The sequence below is a fragment of the Aplidium turbinatum genome, chromosome 2 (genome assembly GCF_918807975.1).
Source record: "Aplidium turbinatum chromosome 2, kaAplTurb1.1, whole genome shotgun sequence".
Classification (NCBI taxonomy): Eukaryota; Metazoa; Chordata; class Ascidiacea; order Aplousobranchia; family Polyclinidae; genus Aplidium; species Aplidium turbinatum.
This window is the reverse complement of record NC_137473.1, coordinates 56927558-56946867: the sequence shown is the minus strand read 5'-3', so window position 1 is coordinate 56946867 and position 19310 is coordinate 56927558. Positions and strand designations below refer to the sequence as shown.

Sequence of the window (19310 nt, the reverse complement as noted above, 5' to 3'; positions counted from 1 at the left end):
ATTGCCCTTTTTTTTGTATAACGTTGATAAAAGGGCAGTATCCTTCCATTCGCCAAAAAAGACTGTTGGACAAAATAAAATTTTTAGAAAAACTGGAGATTGGATAAGAACTGCATTTAGAGCAAACAAGTTTCTACCGAATTAGATTAGAATTACCGATATTTTGCTCTAATTTATCGAATTAGACGACTAGAATTATTTAGTTGTCCAAGTCTAAAGTGAGCGAGTGATTTGAGTCAAGGAAGAAGAACGGTTTTGTTGACAAAATTATTCGAGTTTGAAGGCTGGGGTTCGAAGGTCACTAATCGTAAGCAAACTTCAAAACAGCCACGATATGTTTCTTGATAGTATCTCGGTTTGATTTTGCCTGGTTTGATTTTTCAGCTTATTTGAATACGGTAGGCTACGTTTACATTTTAGTATAGAGGAGTATAAAGCTAAGTATATGGTGCTGGTTGGTAATTGGAGAGAAAAGAAACATAGTATCAACAAAGCTCGTACAACGAGGAAATGGGCGAACAAACTGCAGAGCAAAGCAGACTTAGACAACTAGATAATTCTAGTTGTCTAATTTGATAAATTAGAGTAAAATGTTAGCCTAGTAATTCGAATTCTAATCTAATTTGGTAAAAACTTGTTTACTCTAATTCTAGTTCTAATCTAATCTCCGGTTTTGCTAAACATTCTAGTTTTTCCAACAGTGTTTTTCAGGAAATCAACGGAAACCTCACGCAAGCAAAATGCTATAAAACGATCAAGATTAAAGTGTCACACTGTCATTCCATCGCTTAACCCTATTATCTCTAGGTTCTTATTTCCACCAAATCCCCAGGTGGTGGTGATTCAGCACCGTTTAAGCGCTCATAACTCTTTTATTACCGGTCTCATCATTACCATCTTTTGACAAAAAGATAGAAAATTTATCTGGGGTTATGATAATCGTAAAATTGTCATTCAATTGCAAAACTCTCTCTTCAAAGCAATACACAAACAGTGTTTTTTACCACATTTAAAATAAAGAAACACTGCAATGTTTCTTTTTTCTCACTCTTCAACGTCATCACGGTTTGCGGTTTCTATTCTCTCGAGAGATTGATTGCCGACAAACAAATTTAAGATTTTACTGTTTGCTATTTTTCCGCTTGACGTATTTGTCAGCGCTCAGGGTAATGGTCACGAGCTGTTGATTTTACAAAGTTTTAACGTCCGAAGACGTTAGTCTGACAGAAACAATTCAAGCTGTTCACTTTATTTTATAAAAACGTCTTGTAGTTCGTTCACCCATGGCCACCTGGAGATGCGGCCTGATTTGTCACATTTTGCAGATTTTGATTACAGCTACTGCTAGTGCTTGACTGACATTTTTTGAGATGTTTTTACTTTTTGCGGTTTCCTAATGACATAAAACTTTTTTGTTGCCTTGGGGAAGCAGTAGCAAATGAGAAAAAGTAAGTTGAAAAATGTAAAATCAGACTGTTATTGAAAATTAACGCTTTGAAGGTTGGGCTCCTGGAGTCTTGCTCAGTTTGGGGGGGGGGGGGCTGTCGATTCTTTTTATGCTTTAGGAGTGATATCTCTGTTATTTTTTAAGGCACGATTTCAAAATTTGGGATTCACTTTGTAAAATTATTTACGCCGAGCATATCCAAAAATTAATTGTAGCGTGAGTTTACACATTATTTTTTGGTAGAGTAATGAAAAACATGCATTGCAATGTTGTGATTAAATTTTTTTTACATAATCTCAATTTGAATCTATATTTTTCATGCAAAACAATATAATAATGCAAAATAACATATAAATAGAATATGAAATATTTCAAAGGATGTGCTGAGAAATGCCTTATATCTCTTAATTTATAACCTTTATTCGCTCAAAATTTCAGCTCAATAGAAGTGAATAAAAGTTAGGAAAAGTCAAGAAGTCTCGTAGTCGCAACCTCAGTGGTTTTAGAGATACAACTGTGGATACAAAAAAGTTGAATTGACAGCCCCCCCCCCCAACCTTCAAAGGGTTAACAGTCTGACTAAAATCTTCGAACTCAAATTTTCTTTGTTTTCAACATGTGAGAATGTTAAAACCTATTGTGTCATCTGGGGAAAAGAATAAAGAAAGCGTAAAAACTAATCTTTAGAAAAATGTATTTAAACGTTCGCCCAAAGTTAGAAAAACCTGGAACTTTCAGCAAAATGTGACAAATCAGGCCGTATCTTTAGGTGGCCATGGTTCACCTGACCAGAATGAAAATATTTGTTTTTAATTTTATTGAACGTTGTAACAACGGCAATGTTGGTCTGATGTGCTATCAGTCATGGATTGCCAGAATAGCAAAAAACAGTTGAATTTTTTACAACATCACGGAAGTTTTAAAAAAATGCACGAATAAACCTCAAATAGGTTTTGAAGTGGATGCCGACTTGCCTAGCACTTCCCGGCAAGAAAAATTTGTGCTTTTTGCATTGATTCAATGTCTGTAGACTTTTTTCTCAGTACTAAAAAGACATTATTTTAGTAGCTGGGTAAATGTTCATAAAAACGCCAACGTCACTGCAACTATACATCGATTTCATAGCCCAACCGCTCTTATTTATTCAATCAAAAATAAGATCAAAAAATTATTAATTATGCATTTAAAATTTTCTATTGTATGCCTGTTTTACTTTGCATTGAAACAAATTGCCCAATGGCGACAAAATAAAATCCTGCTTGAGACTCGCGGCGGATTGAACATTTGGTATAGCGCCTGTATTGCGAAGTCCACGCAGAAGTTATTTTCCAATGCAGAGCTAACTGTCATCAAATTGTGGTGATATTTAGCAGGTGGAAATATGAAAAGCACTGTGATAACTCTGTACTGCAGTTGGGTATAATGTGTTGCCAAAAAGCAAACCTTGTCATTGTTTTGGTTTTGTTTCACTTTTCTTTAGTTAATAGAACTAAATCATATTCGATATTCTGGATTCGCCATGACTGTTCTACAATAGATTTAATTGTCAACTATTCGAAAATGTTGATCCTGGGCATGTTCGCAACTCTTTTCGCGTGAAATTGATCAGATATATAAAGTAGATGATTTTCATTGTTGATAATAATAGCCTAAATTAGCCTAATATCAATCATCAGAATTTGTTACAAGGTGACTAGTGAATATCATATGGTAAAAGAATGTGTAAGTAAGTAATCACTAAAATATAAGCACTGTTTAACAAGACAGTAACTAACAGCAACAGCAAATAACTAACAGCAAGACAATAACTAACCACTCAAAATATACACTAACAAGCCAAATTGTTTGTAGTGCATTGATGTTTACAATACAATCATGACCAATATAAAAATGAAATAACTGAAATGTTTGTACTTGAAAAAATACAATTTATGGCAGCATATTAGGCTATATAGTATATACGCCTACACGATAAGCAGCATCGGAGTGCAATGGCAGTGGGCCTAATAATCAAACAAACTTTCAATCTTTAGCTTGGTACAAAAGGTTTTGCAGACATTTACATTTAGTCTGAAAGCTCATGACTGTGTAAAACAAAAACAACTTTGGCACAATCTAGTAGAATGTGTTTGACATACCGAGTGGCCACATCTTTGGGATTGACTACATGGTTTGCCGGTAGCTGCTTTTTTTTCTTTGCACCAACTTCCCCAGTAGCCTCTTGTAAGCATTGTTTACATCTTCGCCGATTTTCAGATTTGAATGGTAGTAAACCTGACGATGAAATTAGTGGTATTGTTTTTTTTCCTTATTACCGTTTCTATTTTTCGATGTATTGTCATCGAGAGACCCCGCAAGGGACGGGACTCAATTTGCGGTCGAACTAACGACATCGCCAGGCCCCAATCAAAATTAAAAGAAGAAACTTTGTTTGGGTGGTTTTGCAGACTCAAAGCTAATATAGTTGAAGCATTAATTCTGCACGTGTCCAGCAAATAAGCAAATGCTGTGACTGTCCAGCGACGAGATTTGGGCTTACATGAGTGAAATCCGATTGTCTGGTCACCTATGTCTGTACCGTCTTTAGTGAAGTCGTACAGCTTATAGATTGCTGTTTTCTTTTACTTTCCGTCATCTTTTGTAACGCTTAGTAATGGCTGCATGGTCGATGGGAGTAACACATTGCGCTTGCCCGTACTTTTAGTGTCCATTAGGCATGAATGGAGATTAAGAATCTTTTGGTTTGCTTCCCAAAACACTTCATAGGAAAATTTTTCCCGGTTCTCTATACTCCTAATTTCAGTCGGAATCCCTTTTCGAGTAGCCTTTATAGTTCCGGTTGATGTTATGCTTCGTTCTAAAAGCCACTTGGCTAAATGTTGCGTCCCTGTAAATCCATGTTTTGTGCCCTTGGAAAAGACATTTTGAAGTCAAAGCGAGCTGGGCTTAGCGATCAACGTTTTGAAATGCTGTTGTTTCTGAAAGGAAATTGATATTGTGCCTCTTCGCTCATTTTAGATACCGGTATAAAAGTATTGACACGGCCTACTGCTTGTAAGTACGGAGTGTAATTGGTATGCCGTTTTTTAAATTTTTTATTTTTTGAAATTCGGTAGGCGGACGTTTTGGGCTTGGATTATGGATTTTTAGAAGCATCATAGTATGTGCACAGCTAGCAGAGTGGTCGCTGTTTTGTAGTTAGACAACAGCTACGAACAAAGTATCATCTTGCCCTTTATCATGTATTTTTCAACTTGTACTTCATGCAAAGAAGAGTAGTTGTTGGTCATACACATCCATTTCTTTGAAAAGTAACTGTAACAAGTTACTTTTAAAAAAATGGTAACTGTAACTGAAACTAGTTACTTTTGAGCAAAGTAACTGTAACTCAATTACTTTGAAAGTAACTAGTGCCCAGACTGCCCACCACTGGAAGTTATGCTTCGCTCTAAAAGCCACTCGGCTGACGTCACCGATGTATACAGTCTATTTTCTAAAGTATAGCCTAGTTATCTAATCTTTAGAAAGTTAAAGGCATAAAAGATATTAGAAATTGTTGCCCAAATTCGATAAATGGATTCATAATTATCAAAATAACTTATAAAATGAGACGATGATTGTGACTTAAAAAACAAAAATTATTTGCATGAACATGAAAGACCAGCCACCAAATTAATCCTTATTAGATTTGATTCAACGTCTGCAAATATCTGTCTGGGCGCTGCATAGGAAAAAGAGGGTAGCTTTATTCCTAATGGATATAGGCGTCAGCCCTCCGCGATTTACAAGAAGGTATATCTACGCTCACTTCAAGTGCTTCCTTCTCAGCACTTATGTAAAAGTTGTCGCCTTTTCGTTGACATAAATGTTTAATCAGTGGGAGAAAGGTTTAAAAATATTGACAAAGGTTTAAAAATATTTGGAAGATTTTACTATGATGGATGGATTTTATAGCCGGTGCATTATGACGGCAACAAATTATGATTTTCTTTGAGTTACGTAACCTAAAGCAGGTGATCGATGCAAAAAAATAATAATAACAAGTGCGTACACAGCAAAGAGTGATCAATGTTCTGATCTAATACTTCGAAAACCCTACATTATTAGTGTAAATACTCGTTTTTTTTTCTAGGTATGGCAGAGCCAATCAATTCGCTCTCATAATGTTGATTCATTGTCTACAAACTCAAACAAAAGAAATTGCTGACTTGGTAGATTGACCGAATCAGCGTTTGCGTTGAAACGATTAAACTCACACCAAGCACTTTCATAAAAAATTGAGATCTGTCCAGAAAATGTGAATACATTTTGCAAGTGGCCTTTGAACATTTAGGCGACAGGACAAAATTCAAGTTTGCAGTGATATGACGTTTTTGAATGAAAGCTTTTTGTATTGTCATCGCCACTTCCCAGTTTTGAAGGTAAAGTAGATAAATATGTACAGTTCTGTTGTTAGAAAAAGAATTCATAGATTGCGTTTGAAGATCGAGGAATTGTGACGTCATAAGTTACAATTGCTATGAATCTCACGGCAAACAAAAAGATTTTTTATTTAGCAAATTGACTAAAGATCAGCGTTGCGTTCAAACGATGAAATTAGTAGCAAGTGTTTTGATAAAAAAAATTGACATTTACCAAGAAAATTTACTTTGGTTTTGCACGCCGTTTCTAAACGTTTCCTCAGGGTTGATCTCTAAGTGGTCAAAACTGGGTTTTGACCACTAAGCGGTTTAAACCTGGTTTTAACCGGTCAAAACTAGGTTTAAACCGGTCAAAACTGGTCAAAACCCTGTAATGAGTTGCTTGATCGTGTTCGCTAGAAAATCACTGAAAATGTGAAGGAGATGGTAGAAGGTGAGGGAGGAGGGAGAAGATGAGGGAGAAGGAAAAGATGAAATTGACTGGTGAATGAAGCATTTGAATATACTGGAGAGACTTGTTAATTCCAATTGTTCAAATGAGGTGTTCTAACTTACATAAAGTAGATAGGCATAGGTAGGCTTCAAAGAACGAATCATAAACTATCCTGTCTTTAATTTTTAAAGCATCTTAGAATATGCATTCGCATTGTTATATTTTAACTGGATAAAATTTGATGGCAAATGTTTTTCATAAAAAAAAATTGTTGAAATAAATTCTTGTACTTCAGTTGGCTGTGCAAATTGTTCATCGTTCTACCAAGCATTTTTTGGTTCTTCAGAAACTTATTTTTAGAATTTGAATTTTCTCAATAATTAAAATAACCAACTGATTGAAATATCAAAAACAAACAGAGAAATTGAATATTTTTTGTTCCAAATCCAGCATTTAGGTTATGTTGATCAAAACAAAATATAGTTGAACATCATTACTAATAACATGGAGGGTAATACTTTTAATTCAATTGAAAAGCAACTTGATTCATACACTAAAGGGGTTTTGACCAGCAATAGGTGGTCAAAACTGCCCGGTTTAAACCAGGTTTTAACCGGTTTAAATCGATCAACCCTGCGTTTCCTGGGGATGTTACGTTTACTGCAGCAATATGATGTTATTGGATGAAAGGTTTGTGTATGAAGTAAAATTCTCCTTCAGCACAAATCTTTGATTGACAACGCTAAAGCAGAAACCGCCAACTAGAAAATGAGTCATACATTTTTGCGGTTTTGTTTTCAGACAGTTCTCGGCCAGCGCGACGCTCCATATGAGCAATAAAGAAACATACAATCTTCTCCGAAAAGAGCAATTTAGCAAAATTTCACCAATTGCATTTCAAAATGCATATGCTTGCATGAAAAGGATAAGACATTGGAGGCCCAAATTTACACACAATAAAATTCGATGATATTGAGGAAAAGTCAAAAAAATCTGGATGTATGAAGCCAATAGTTAAGCCGCGACAGCACATTTGAAGTGCTTGGTGCTAATTCAGCACCACCTGGGCAATATAGGGTTAAGTAGCGAAGTCAACCCATATCCTCCTGAATCAAAATTTTTTTGCAATTTTTTGTATGTGTATTATTTTTAAGGTATCTTAACCATGTTGAACAATATTTTTGAAAAAAAAAATTGGTGGGGACAATTATCAAAAATTTTTGGCCTGTCAGTTTAAACTGACGTTAGGAGCAGGAGGGGGCATATAAAATAAATACGAAAAAGTTTTCTCGGTCAGTGTTTAGTCTAATACGTATTCAACCAAAGCAATAATGGAAAGGGACAAAAAAGTCAAGAAATCACTACATGTTAACGAATCAAATAAATGTCACCGTATCAAAAGATAGGAATGTTCTTGGTTGATTCAACGTCTGGCGATATTGATTTATCGTAAAAATTTACTTTATATTGGCTTGAAACCATTTCGTCTCACATGTTCACCCGGCTTGAGTTCAGCTGAAAGAGCCCAATTCTGACATCATCTATTTCATGTGGTACTCCTCCTCGTAGGCGTAGAGTTTTAGAAACTACCGGGGGTGCAGTTATGTCAGAATATCACATGCATAAACATCAAATACGGTATACTATATACTCGAGTATAGGTCAAGATTTTCGCAAGTGATTTTCACCTTAAAAAAACAGGTTCGACTTATACACGAGACAAGCTCTCCCGTGATTTTGGTAGACCTAATATGCGCCATTTTGTCGAAAATGACTTTTTTGCATTTTTCTACGTTTAAAGACTTCATGCATCTCCTGACAAAAATTTGTGCCCTAATGTAGTATGGTTTTCGAGATAATTGGTGGGTAAAACCTAACATATTCTAATCTGTGCAAGAATAATTTTCTGAAACCTAACATATTCATCTACTCCAATCACGTAACAGGATATCGTCACGTGACAGCCATAATTTCAGAAGCAATTGCAGCAGGCTATTTCACAACATCTTACATCTCTTGAGTTGCATGAAGCGGATTTAAAAGCGTTTGATAAAGTAGATTGGGCGAAAATGTTGTCAAGCACTAATTAAGCTTAATTATGTAGGCTAGCCTAAAAATGTCCATCCGAACACACTAGCTTTTCTTTTCATTAAATGCCGTATCATTTACGTCTCGCCGATCAGTTTGATTTTTCGTAGCCTACTGGTGTACTGATGGCTTAGTTGACTTTACGGTACGCTAAATAACTTAGCTTGCATATGATTATTAAGATTGTAAAGCAGAGGCCCGGGAGTACGCTACTCAGTGTGTTTGGTCATTTTTAATCAACCGTCCCAGATGCTGTGCAGCCAATGAGCCAATGTAGTACGGTAGCCTTAAATCAGGGGTGACGAACCTTTTTGCGGTCGCGGGCCACTTTGTCAATTACACATGAGTTATCGGGCCACACAACTTAGCGCTTGTCAAAATTCTATGACGTCATAGATTGGAATCGACCAAAAATACAAGGTGAAGTTGGTGAATAGTGTTTAAACAACTTTGCCTTATAGCTTTCCTATTTTCTAACTTTAAACCTTGAAAGTTAGTGTTTAGGGCAAGAAAATAGCAAAGGAAAGGTGTACCAGTGAATGCATAAAACAGCTTTGAGATGTATTTTGTCTTTAATGCATGAGCGATTGTCAAATCGTTTTGCGGGCCTCACAAAACTCATCCCGCAGGTTCGTCACCTATGCCTTAAATGAAGGCATGGTTATTAAGTAGGCTACCAGCAACTAATTTTGAGTCAGCGATAGCCTTTAACCTAGCAGGCTTTTGTGATATCAGCAAAGTCATCTAGAGATTACAGTGATGAAATGATACACAGTTCTGGGAGAAATCCAGAGGCTTACCGGTACTTTAGGTTTGATTTAGGCTTACAAAGCCAACATAGTGTGGTCAAAGTCAACATTTAGCTTAGATGAGGCTTTATCATACAAAAACATAACATTAAATAAGCCAATAAGGCGGTTAAAGTCAACATCGAGAGTATATATTAGGTTTTATCATACAAACCTAATACTTTTTTTATAACTAATTATCTGACAAAACCAAATATAAGCCATATTTTAATAAACAAACAAAAACCTGGCTCAAATTTCATTCTTAAAAATTTTGTTTGGTTGTCCGCTCCAGCCTTCCAAAAGTCAACTTCGAGTGTTTTACCTTGTTAATTTTACAGCTATAAACACAAAAAGTCGTTTATCTCGAAAACTTGAAAATGGCGGATATTAGGTTGTGACAAATCACGGGAGAGCTGTTGTCTCCAGCTCGGCAGCTTTCAAAATTAACGCATTTTTGCTGCGGCAAAATCCTTGCCGACGTAGATTACGGATTGTGAAATGGCGTCGGCCAAAGTAAAAGTTTTGAATACGTTTATTTGCAGTGATTCAAACTTAATGATTTTTTGTCAATTCTAAATTTTATACACCTGTAACACTTTATACACTTGTCAACCGATCAATTTTTATCTTTGCGTGCAGGATATAATCGTTCTTATTACGTAACATTCCATGATCGTTGAAGTCGATGTCAAACCTTAGCGGCCGCATAAAACAATGATGTCAGGTTAGCTGGGTGATAATAGCGGTAAGAGACGTCGTGAATGCAAGCAATATCTGCGACCAAGACCATTCAACACCTTTTCTTTTATCGGTTTTCGATTTAATTCTCACACATTGCGAACTATCTTTGCTTCAAGAACATCGTGGGGAGTCATAATAGCACATTTTGCTGGCCTAGTTTTGTTTGAGCTCACCCTGACAGCAAAATCCATCTGCAGACGTTGAATCAATGTAAAAATGGTGGATTTTGCTGTCTGGGCAACCACACAAGTCAGAAGTAACAGTTTTTCCTTTGCCCTAGTTTGACTAGTGAATCTTTTTCGCCCGAGATAAATAATTGCTGGCGCTGGCGGACATTAGCTCATTTTTACATTGATTCAATGTCTGCCAGAGTTGAATGTTCATGTGTTGATGAGAGGATTTCGATTCTTGTGCCTCTGATAACAAAACTATGCGTTCTGTTAAATCATACTTGATCTTACAGAGGGAAGACCTCGTTGAAAATAGCGCGTTTGGATTAAGTTATTCTATGCTCTACTTTGAAATTTCCTCAACATATGTCAATACCGATAAGAGCAGGGGGTGCGCCGCACCCCTGCACCCCCTTACTCTACGCCAGTGCGTCCTCCTTAAAACACTGAGGATGTAGGCCAACATTGCAGGTTTCACAAAAATAAAGAAATGTTCCAGAACATCCTGGTTTGGCGCAGCGGCGTTGCTTCCCTATTATGATCCAGTGTTGGGCAGTGCTGTATTTTATATGGGGTTGCAGAGATGCCCTGGGTCCCGGAAACAGTATATCTGGAACATCTTTTCGATAAAGCTAGTGGAAACTTTCAACAACTGCTCTTCTGAAGCCCAGAGCATCTAAACGAATTTCACCAGCATCGGTCTTGCGATGGCGATATATTTGAAAAGCATTGTTGATTGCCATATCAATACAAAAACGAAATAATGGCCAACACCATTTTTTGCTTCTCAAGTTGATCATATACTTTGAAACATTTTGATCCAAACGGTCAACACCACCCATGTGTTGGTTGTAAACGTGTATTACATTTGGCTGCTGAATATCAATATTTTTTCTCTCTTGGTTACTATATCGCTTCGCTTTTTGCAGTGGGTCTTTTCCTGCAAAGGTTGACAGAACATTTACTACTTTTCTGTCTTTCCATCGGATAGCAGCAATGTTATGTGATGTCTCCACAGCAACATCCGAGGCACCTCTGTGTAACTTGTCAACTTCATTAACTCGCTTGAGGGGAGGATTTTCCATGCGGTTAACTCTGGCTGTTCCTGTAGCTGCAATAGACTTTTCACGAAGGTGTCGCAGAAGTCCCGGACTTGTGAAAAAGTTGTCCATAACCACATGATAGTTGGAACTGGACTCGCTTTGTGGAGGTAGATGTTGCATCAAATGAGCTAATACTGCAGCACCCATCCCAAGCCCAATATCCTCGTACTCTTCCAGCTGGGAGTCTTTTCCTGCATAAGGGCGGAATTGTACGCAGTAGCCTAACGGCTTCGCTAGCACCCACAGCTTATAGCCAAACTTTATAGGCTTTCCAGGAATGTATTGTTTTGCGCCATGTTTCCCAAAGTATGGTACCATGCTTTCATCCACACTCACAATTCACATGTTGTTTAGGTTTGTAGTTTGCAAGGCAATGTTTGTTCACTGCAGCAAAGAATGGCCGGAGTTTGGAAAATTTGTCACTTTTGTCTAATTGCTGGTTGTCAAAGAGATGAAGAAATTGCTTACATTCTTCAAATCATTTTTTGTCATCAGTTCAGTTACCATTGTAGACGTTGAAGACGTTTGTTATATTTCCCCCTGAAGTTATATTTCCAAAGTTATTATCGCAAAATGAGCATTTAATTTGGACAAAATTGTTCAAAATTTCTTCCTGTTTGATGTACTCGCAGCGGGAGTTTAATCAGCAGAAACATCACTTCAAGACCTCACCTCAGACTATTTTACTTGTTGTGAACACTCACACAGTCTTCGAAATTAGCACATTTTTACTTCGCAAAAACGTTGACGAGGCCAAACGGCAAAAGTTGAAATTGCCACTGCAATTGCTATGAACGTTTATTACGAAAAAATTGTACCAAAACATGTAAAACGAGAAGAGAAAAAAATAATCGAATAGTCTATCACGACCGCACTGTTTGATTTGTTGTGATGTAATAATACCAAAAGTAGCGATAAAGCGAGCAACGCGATACGCACGCTGTTACGGTGATTCACGTTAAATAAGTCATTGGGGGGAAAAAGTAAGTTAATTTTGGGTTGATTCAACGTTCGAGTCAGCACAAATCGATTTAATTTTCCGGGCGGGTTATATCGCGTAACAACAATGCCCAATAAGAAATTTATGTTTGTTTTACATTAATTCGACATCTAGGGACGTTGAATTATCATGAAATAACGTTAATTGCTCAATCAGGTACCGGTAACAAATCAATAGCTCCCTGCAAGAAGATTGCCTCGACTTACGTATACACTCACATAATTTCGGCACAATTAGGATACTGCGAGCAACACAAAGTCTGTTGGATAAAGAACTAGTCAGAATCGGAATCATCGGAGGATGAGGTTGTCGCGTCGTCACTGGAATACTTGAAGACGCAAAACTGCCCTTTCATGAACGCGCGATGCCATATGATCGGAAGCATTACTTTTCTTTACTGCCGAAGAAGCATTTATCCAATTTTGTACCACTTTATATATTCCCAACCATACCGGTTAAAAATCAGCATTTGATGAAAGAATAACTTTTGCGTAACAATTAAGCCAGTATTTGTAAGGTTGCAAACTTTTTACAGTTCACAAGAGCATTGTCAGCGCATAAAATAACTTGCGTGATGCTCTGGGCTACCGCCGTGTGATACACAATGAAGAAGAAGCGCATAAAATTTCGTTTGATTAAAGCATACAGCAATTGCCGCCGCAATCCAAGGTTTGTTGATTTGGCGACGGCAATGTTTTTGCCGTCGTAGATTGAAGCTAATTTCGAGGGCTGATTTGTTGCTATCATGCAAATGTTTTGCCATTGCTATGCTGTATGAAATCAAAAGATGATGATATATCACTACTTTTAACTTCAAAATGAAACAGTTATACCATATTATGTTCACCAATTGACCTAGATTAAGTTTTCATTTGCTAATATATCAACGTTTTGCTTGAGAATCAAAATGTTTGCAAAATAACCCCTAAACTCAACTATTCTGCACATAATTTGTAAAATCATTTACAATTTACATGCTCCCTTCTGCCCCTAGCGTCAGTTTAAACTGACGGAAGCGGAAATGGTACAAAACTTAAACAAACAATTAATTTCTTCTAAGTATGCAAAATATGGATACAGCAATGTTAGTTCTAACTAATTTCGTGGTTTATGTCATTATAACGCGATCCAGTAAAAATTGACACCGCTATAATTAAGAACAACAAAAAATATCCATTTTGGAAATTTGATCCATTATATCCAGTCGAAGGATAAACGGAATTTCACTAAATGTACTATAGTGTTAGGTACAGAACTTACGAACCTCATAACATACTAACTGGGTTTCGAAAAACGGTTTGTAATCTCGAAACCATCTAAATGTGCTGTCAGTTTAAACTGATGGTAGGAGGATGTGGGTTAAAAACTCGATCAACTCATCAATTCACCTACATCACAATGTCTATTATGACGTAAATGGTTTTAGTGCAGTGACACTTTGATCCAGAGTTCCTCATGAGTTGCCATATTAACGTTTTTATCCAAATAGAAAAAGCTTATGTGACGACTGCGTCATACTAATTCTAATCTAGTTTAAATTCTACTATAGTTTGCGAAAACTTAGCTAGCTCTAATTTTAAGTCTAGTCTAATTTGTAAAAACTAGAATAGCTGTAATTATAATTCTAATTTAATTTCAAAAAGCTAAAAAAATTCTAGTCCAAGTCTAGAGCAAAGCAGGATAAAGTTAACCCAACACAATAAAAAAGCTATAAATCAAAGAAAACAACAACAGCAGCACATGTTCATAAACTGATAGCAACAATAATTCATTAGTAAAGGATACGGAACAAACGTATTAATTGTAGCTATATTGAAATGTTGGCAAGAAGAAATATCTTGATAGAATTATGACAAATGCTAAGTGACAAGTAATAACTAAACAAAAAAGTTAACATTATTTGATGAGTAAGTTAACTTTCAATTTTTTTCCGCCCAAAATTATACTTGACACAACAAAGCCGAGGTCTAAAAAGTGGTTTCATTTTAAAGGATGTTGCTCAGGCTTCCTCCTGCGTTTCAAGTAGTTTCTTGAGATAAGTGATGGTCACAAACTTACACAGATGTATTTAGAGCGTCGGTTAGAATTTGTCCTGCAAATCCAAAAGTATCTAGGCCAGCGTAAAGTTGGTTGAAGAATCGAGGGTGCCCTGGAACGAACTACATGTTATCCGCCAATCAAAAGGTGCCTTTAAACAAAAGTGTTGCCAAATATTTTTGAAAGATTTAGCAAAATGATACATGAAATTAGAGGTCGCCCAAAACTTGTCTGTTCAGAACTACCCTATAGTTCGTAGTTTTAAAAAATTGATTTAAAGCGATTGAATTATGTCATCTTGAAATAAAATTATAAACTTAGTTACAAAACTTAGATTGAAAATAATAGAAAAACTTAAAGTACGTCTCAGAAAGGTGTCTAGCTTAGCTTCATGTGTCGTGCTGAAGCCTCTAATTTCTTTTTAGGTTTTCAAGTTCTATGCGTATTGCGTAGGATACAATTGCAAGCATTTGGTATTGGCTCAAGGGCTCTGGAAGGGTGGCACCTTTCAGCACGTGATGCGCAAGTCAATAGCATCTCTTTGTTCACTGGTCTGCTCATCTCAGAAGGTGTAACAACAAGAACGTTCCAGAGCCTACTCGAGGCAAGCCTGTTTTCGCTAACCTGGACGGACCTAGAGAGGCGAACCTCGATATCTAGCATATTTCCTTCTGAGAAATATTTCACTACTAGAGTGGGGCGTCCTCATAATTTGGTAGCCTATATGAAAGGCGAAGGAATGGTATGCAAGTAAGCAAGCTACTAAAACCTAGGTAGTCTATTATAAAAAGTGAAAGCAGGGTATGGGCATTGCAGGTAGGGTAGGTATAAAAATGAAGGTAGGGTATATGGACTACTCAAGTATCAGGTAGGCCTAAGTATCAGTGCTCAAAGAAGGCAGGAGAGGTAGTGTTAGCCTACTGACTGAAGCAAGTATAATTGGGTTTTGTTTCAGTGAAAAATTTATTCACAATAGTGAAGTGGAGGGAAATTTAAAACACAATTCGCAATTTATTGCAGGTATTCAGTACAGTAAATCGTAGTTGTAGATGTAGCCTACCAATCGTATTTTACATTGATTGATTGAATACAAAAAAGAATTTACGAAATGTAGGCTACTGCGATTGTTACTAAAAGTAGTGTTTGTGCTTTGATGCCACCTGTTTTTGCAAACAAAAATCTGTTGTTTACTGCTAAAATATTGTTTAATTTTTTGCTTGATTTTCACATAAAACATGATTTGCCTATAGAAGGCTCTCTGCAATAACAATTGTCATATTTCACAGAATCGCATCAAAAATGTAAAAATAAGGTATGGACATGCTTGTAAAAACAGACAAGGTCTCATTAAAGTTATAACATAAAGAAAATATCAATGTCAAAATTTGCATATTTTTAGCACTTTTTCGGAGTACAATAATGGAATATCTAAAAAATTAGAGCCAATTCGTAAAAAAACAAGGTCATTTTCGGATTCAGTGGCATCAAAATACCCCAAAACCGTTAAAACTTTCTTGGCACCAAAATGTGTGTTGACCAGTGTTATAAGTACTGGTGGTAGATTATCAATTAATTGCAGTTAAATGGTCTGTAATAGTAATAACATAGCCGCATGTACTCGATCTGGTGTTCGGCTTTGCCAAAGAAATGAATAAATTGATTCTTCCCACCAGCGGTGACGTTCTTCGATATTGCGCCCGAATAAAAGAAGAATACAAAATCATGAAGAAGAAGGATACCGAAGATTACAAGAAGAAAATGGGCTGTGCGAAATGGCGGAAGCAATGGCAACTAAGATAACAAGTATAAAAGATTTCGCCATAGTGGCCATGGTTAAGACGAAGAATAAAATCCCTACGGCGAGAAAGACGGCTGAATGGAAAGCTTCAACGAAGGCCAGTCTTTGCTTCGACACTCTTTTCGACGTCATTGATGACAAATTGCTGCATTCACGCGAGGTTGATTTCGTTAAGGACCAACGCGGAGCACGCATTAGTTTCATTGGAAACGTCGTTTGGGAGGCGGTAAAGCCTGAGAAGAGGGACGAGCGGAAGGAGCAACTGCTTTCGAGAGAGAAGCGAGAAAACAGGCGGAAGAAACGCGAAAAATGTCTCGAATGACGACACTACAACAGAATCTCTCAGAAGGCTCTTCCCTTCAAAGTGCTAGATCGGCAGAGAAGAACTCGAAGAAGAGCAGGAGCGATGTAATTTTGATCTTCGTACAGTTGCGCGTGAGGCAGAAAGGTATGGAATTCCCAGTCGAGCTGCAGCTGCCCTCTCAACCACAACATTACTGGACACAAAAGATGATTTCAATTCGATGATGCATGGCCACCTAAAGATATGGCCTGATTTGTCACATTTTGCAGAAATTTCTAGGTTTTTCTAACTTTGGACAAACGTTTAAATAAATTTTTCTAAAAATTAGATTTTACGCTTTCTTTATTCTTTTCTCCAGACGACACAATAGGTTTTAACATTCTCACTTGTTGAAAAACAAAGAAAATTTGATTTCGAAGATTTTAGTCAGACTGTTAATTTTCAATAACAGTCTGATTTTGCGTTTTTCAACTTATTTTTTCTCATTTGCTACTGCTTCCCCAAGGCAACAAAAAAGTTTTATGTCATTAGGAAACCGCAAAAAATAAAAACATCTCAAAAAATGTCAGTCAAGCACTAGCAGTAGCTGTAATCAAAATCTGCAAAATGTGACAAATCAGGCCGCATCTCCAGGTGGCCATGGATGATGGTAGTCGACAAAAAAAGCTTGTTTGTGCACGAAAACAGCTCCGTTTAGAGGCAAATCACTTCGCTTCCAGCTCGCTTGGCACAATAGTTGAAAAAGCCTTTACTTTGGCGGCAAAAAGGATAAACCCTTCTTTGATTGTTTTTGACTGTTAAGCGTCGTTTTGTGTATTTTCTATTTTTTTAATTACGTTTTTTTTTTGGGGGGGGAAACGTTTTTTATTTTATTTGGGTGATAGTGATTTTTTGTGCGGCGTTTTCTCGCGACCCGATCTAAAAAACGTTTTTAGATTATTTGTTTGTGACCTAAGCCTTCTATCTGAGCCGAGTTGCTAAGTGATTTGACAAAAAAGTGCATTGACGGCCATCCCTACTAATGAGGTATTGGAAGTTAATGCTATGGATCCATGCACAATATGTGGCAAGAGGGTGAGGAGGAATTCCATTCAGTGTATTAAATGCAAGTATTGGGTGCACAAGAGATGTTCATTCTTGGAATATTGATGAGATGCGTTGTGAATGTAGAAGATGTGAGGGCATTGCAGCTGATGAAATGTACGAGAGGAAAGTGAAAGTGGGATGCGATGAGATAGAAGTTGTTATGGAGTTCCGCTATCTTGGAGATATGTTATAGATAATTACACCAGCAATGCATTGACGGTAAGGATACGTGCCGGTTGGAGAATAGTTTAAAGAAATGTCAGGCACACTTTGTGTCAGAATGCTTTCTCGCAGACTGAAAGGAAAGTTGTATATGTATAAGGGGTGTGTAAGAAGCATGATGAGTTGTGAAAGCAGATATTAGACAAATGCAGACGACAGAAATGAGGATGGTTCACATAATGTGTGGCAAGACACTTCTCTGTAGAATTAAAAATGAGAGTGGACTGATGTTGAGAATATTGAAGAGTACTTGTGTGGTCATCGTCTGAGATGGGTTGCACATCTTGAACAAATAGATGAGAACAATTTGACAAAGCGAGTTTGAAATAACGTAGTGACAGGAAAAATGAGAAAGAAAGACCAAAGAAAACGTGGGATGACACTGTTAATGATGAAATGACGAAAGGAAACCTGAAGGTTGAATATGCGAACAATAAAAAGAGATGAAAGAATAGGTGAAGATCCACTGGTCTACCCTGATGTTTCAGGATGAAGACCAGGCTTCTTTGAAGCAAAATGGATGATGATGATGATGGTGATGTTGATGATGATGATGATATGTGGTAAAAAAAGCAATGAAAACATGGGGAGACACCTTGAAGGATAACCTGACAAACAGAAACATAAAAATTGAAGATGCTAACGATAGCAAGAAATGGAAGAGTCACTGCAGATAATTGGTCGACCACGATATTTTGGGATGAAGACCAGGCTTCTTTGAAACAAAATGGAGATTTAATTTCAAAAACCACTTTTTTTTAACGCATTGTTTGTTTGTCAGGTAGTTCCAGATTAGGACATCCGGTAATAATCCCGTACATCCCGTAAATGATTTAGTAAAAATACATTTTGCAATAATTTAAAATAGGCAGTTACTTTTTTGCATAGCCAGTATAAGCCAATAGTTCGCCAGCTTTCTACTTAGAAACCTAAAATGTAAAGTTTCTCATAGCAAAGCTAACCTGTTTTAACGCTGTACTTGATCACTTTTTTGCAATGATCCAGCAATTCTACGTTGGTGTGAGGTTGATCTTTTATTTGTAAGTCAAGTAACGTTACCAGCTCATCGGGAGACTTGTACCTTACAACAGGTTCGCTTCTGTCCTCTTTTTTCTTTACCAATTCTTCGATAGAAATATTTAGTACAGATAACAAAAACTCCTCATCATTCGAAGTAGCCGGTTGTGTAGTGCCGTTTGATGCTCCTTCTCTTTGATTAGAGCCGTGAGATGAGCTCAGTTCACCGTTTATTCTTTTAACTTTACTCATTCTTGCATGTGTCACAAATTGTTAAGATTATGTAAACAAATAGTTATGTATTTCCAGCCTACTTGATGCAAACTGAATCTTTATAGGCCTACCAGCGCCTGAAAAAATAATAACACTGTAGTGCTTGTAAAACACAAACCCTATATAGGACATTGTTTGAGAGTTTCGATTATAAACTATAGCTACCTGGTTTTGATTTTTTCGTTCATGTAATGTCTGGAAATGGTGTTTTATTTTTCCTATGTAACCAAACAATGGTAAGTTATACATTTCAAAAGTTACCAGCGGTGACCAACTTTAAAGCGTGTATTATTCATATCAATGTAAATTTGAAACGCGACTTCCAAATCGCATGTGTGACATGCTTTCATTTGTTTTTATGGGAGCAGGTGTACAATAG

The 19310-nt window shown here is 36.9% G+C and overlaps 1 protein-coding gene across 2 annotated transcripts in view; it reads right to left on the bottom strand.

Annotated features, from left to right (window-relative positions):
• Window positions 1-18977, bottom strand: part of LOC145764581 (cysteine sulfinic acid decarboxylase-like) — a 38494-nt gene extending 19517 nt beyond the window's left edge. For both annotated transcript variants that reach the window (XM_082576210.1, XM_082576211.1), the window contains exons 1-2: window positions 18604-18977; window positions 14253-14343 (exon numbers count right to left, since the gene is read on the bottom strand). In XM_082576210.1, coding sequence (XP_082432336.1) covers window positions 14253-14343; window positions 18604-18910 — 398 coding nt within the window. In that variant the 5' untranslated portion in view covers window positions 18911-18977. The remainder of the gene's footprint in view (window positions 1-14252; window positions 14344-18603) is intronic.
• Between the last annotated feature and the right edge of the window lie 333 nt (window positions 18978-19310).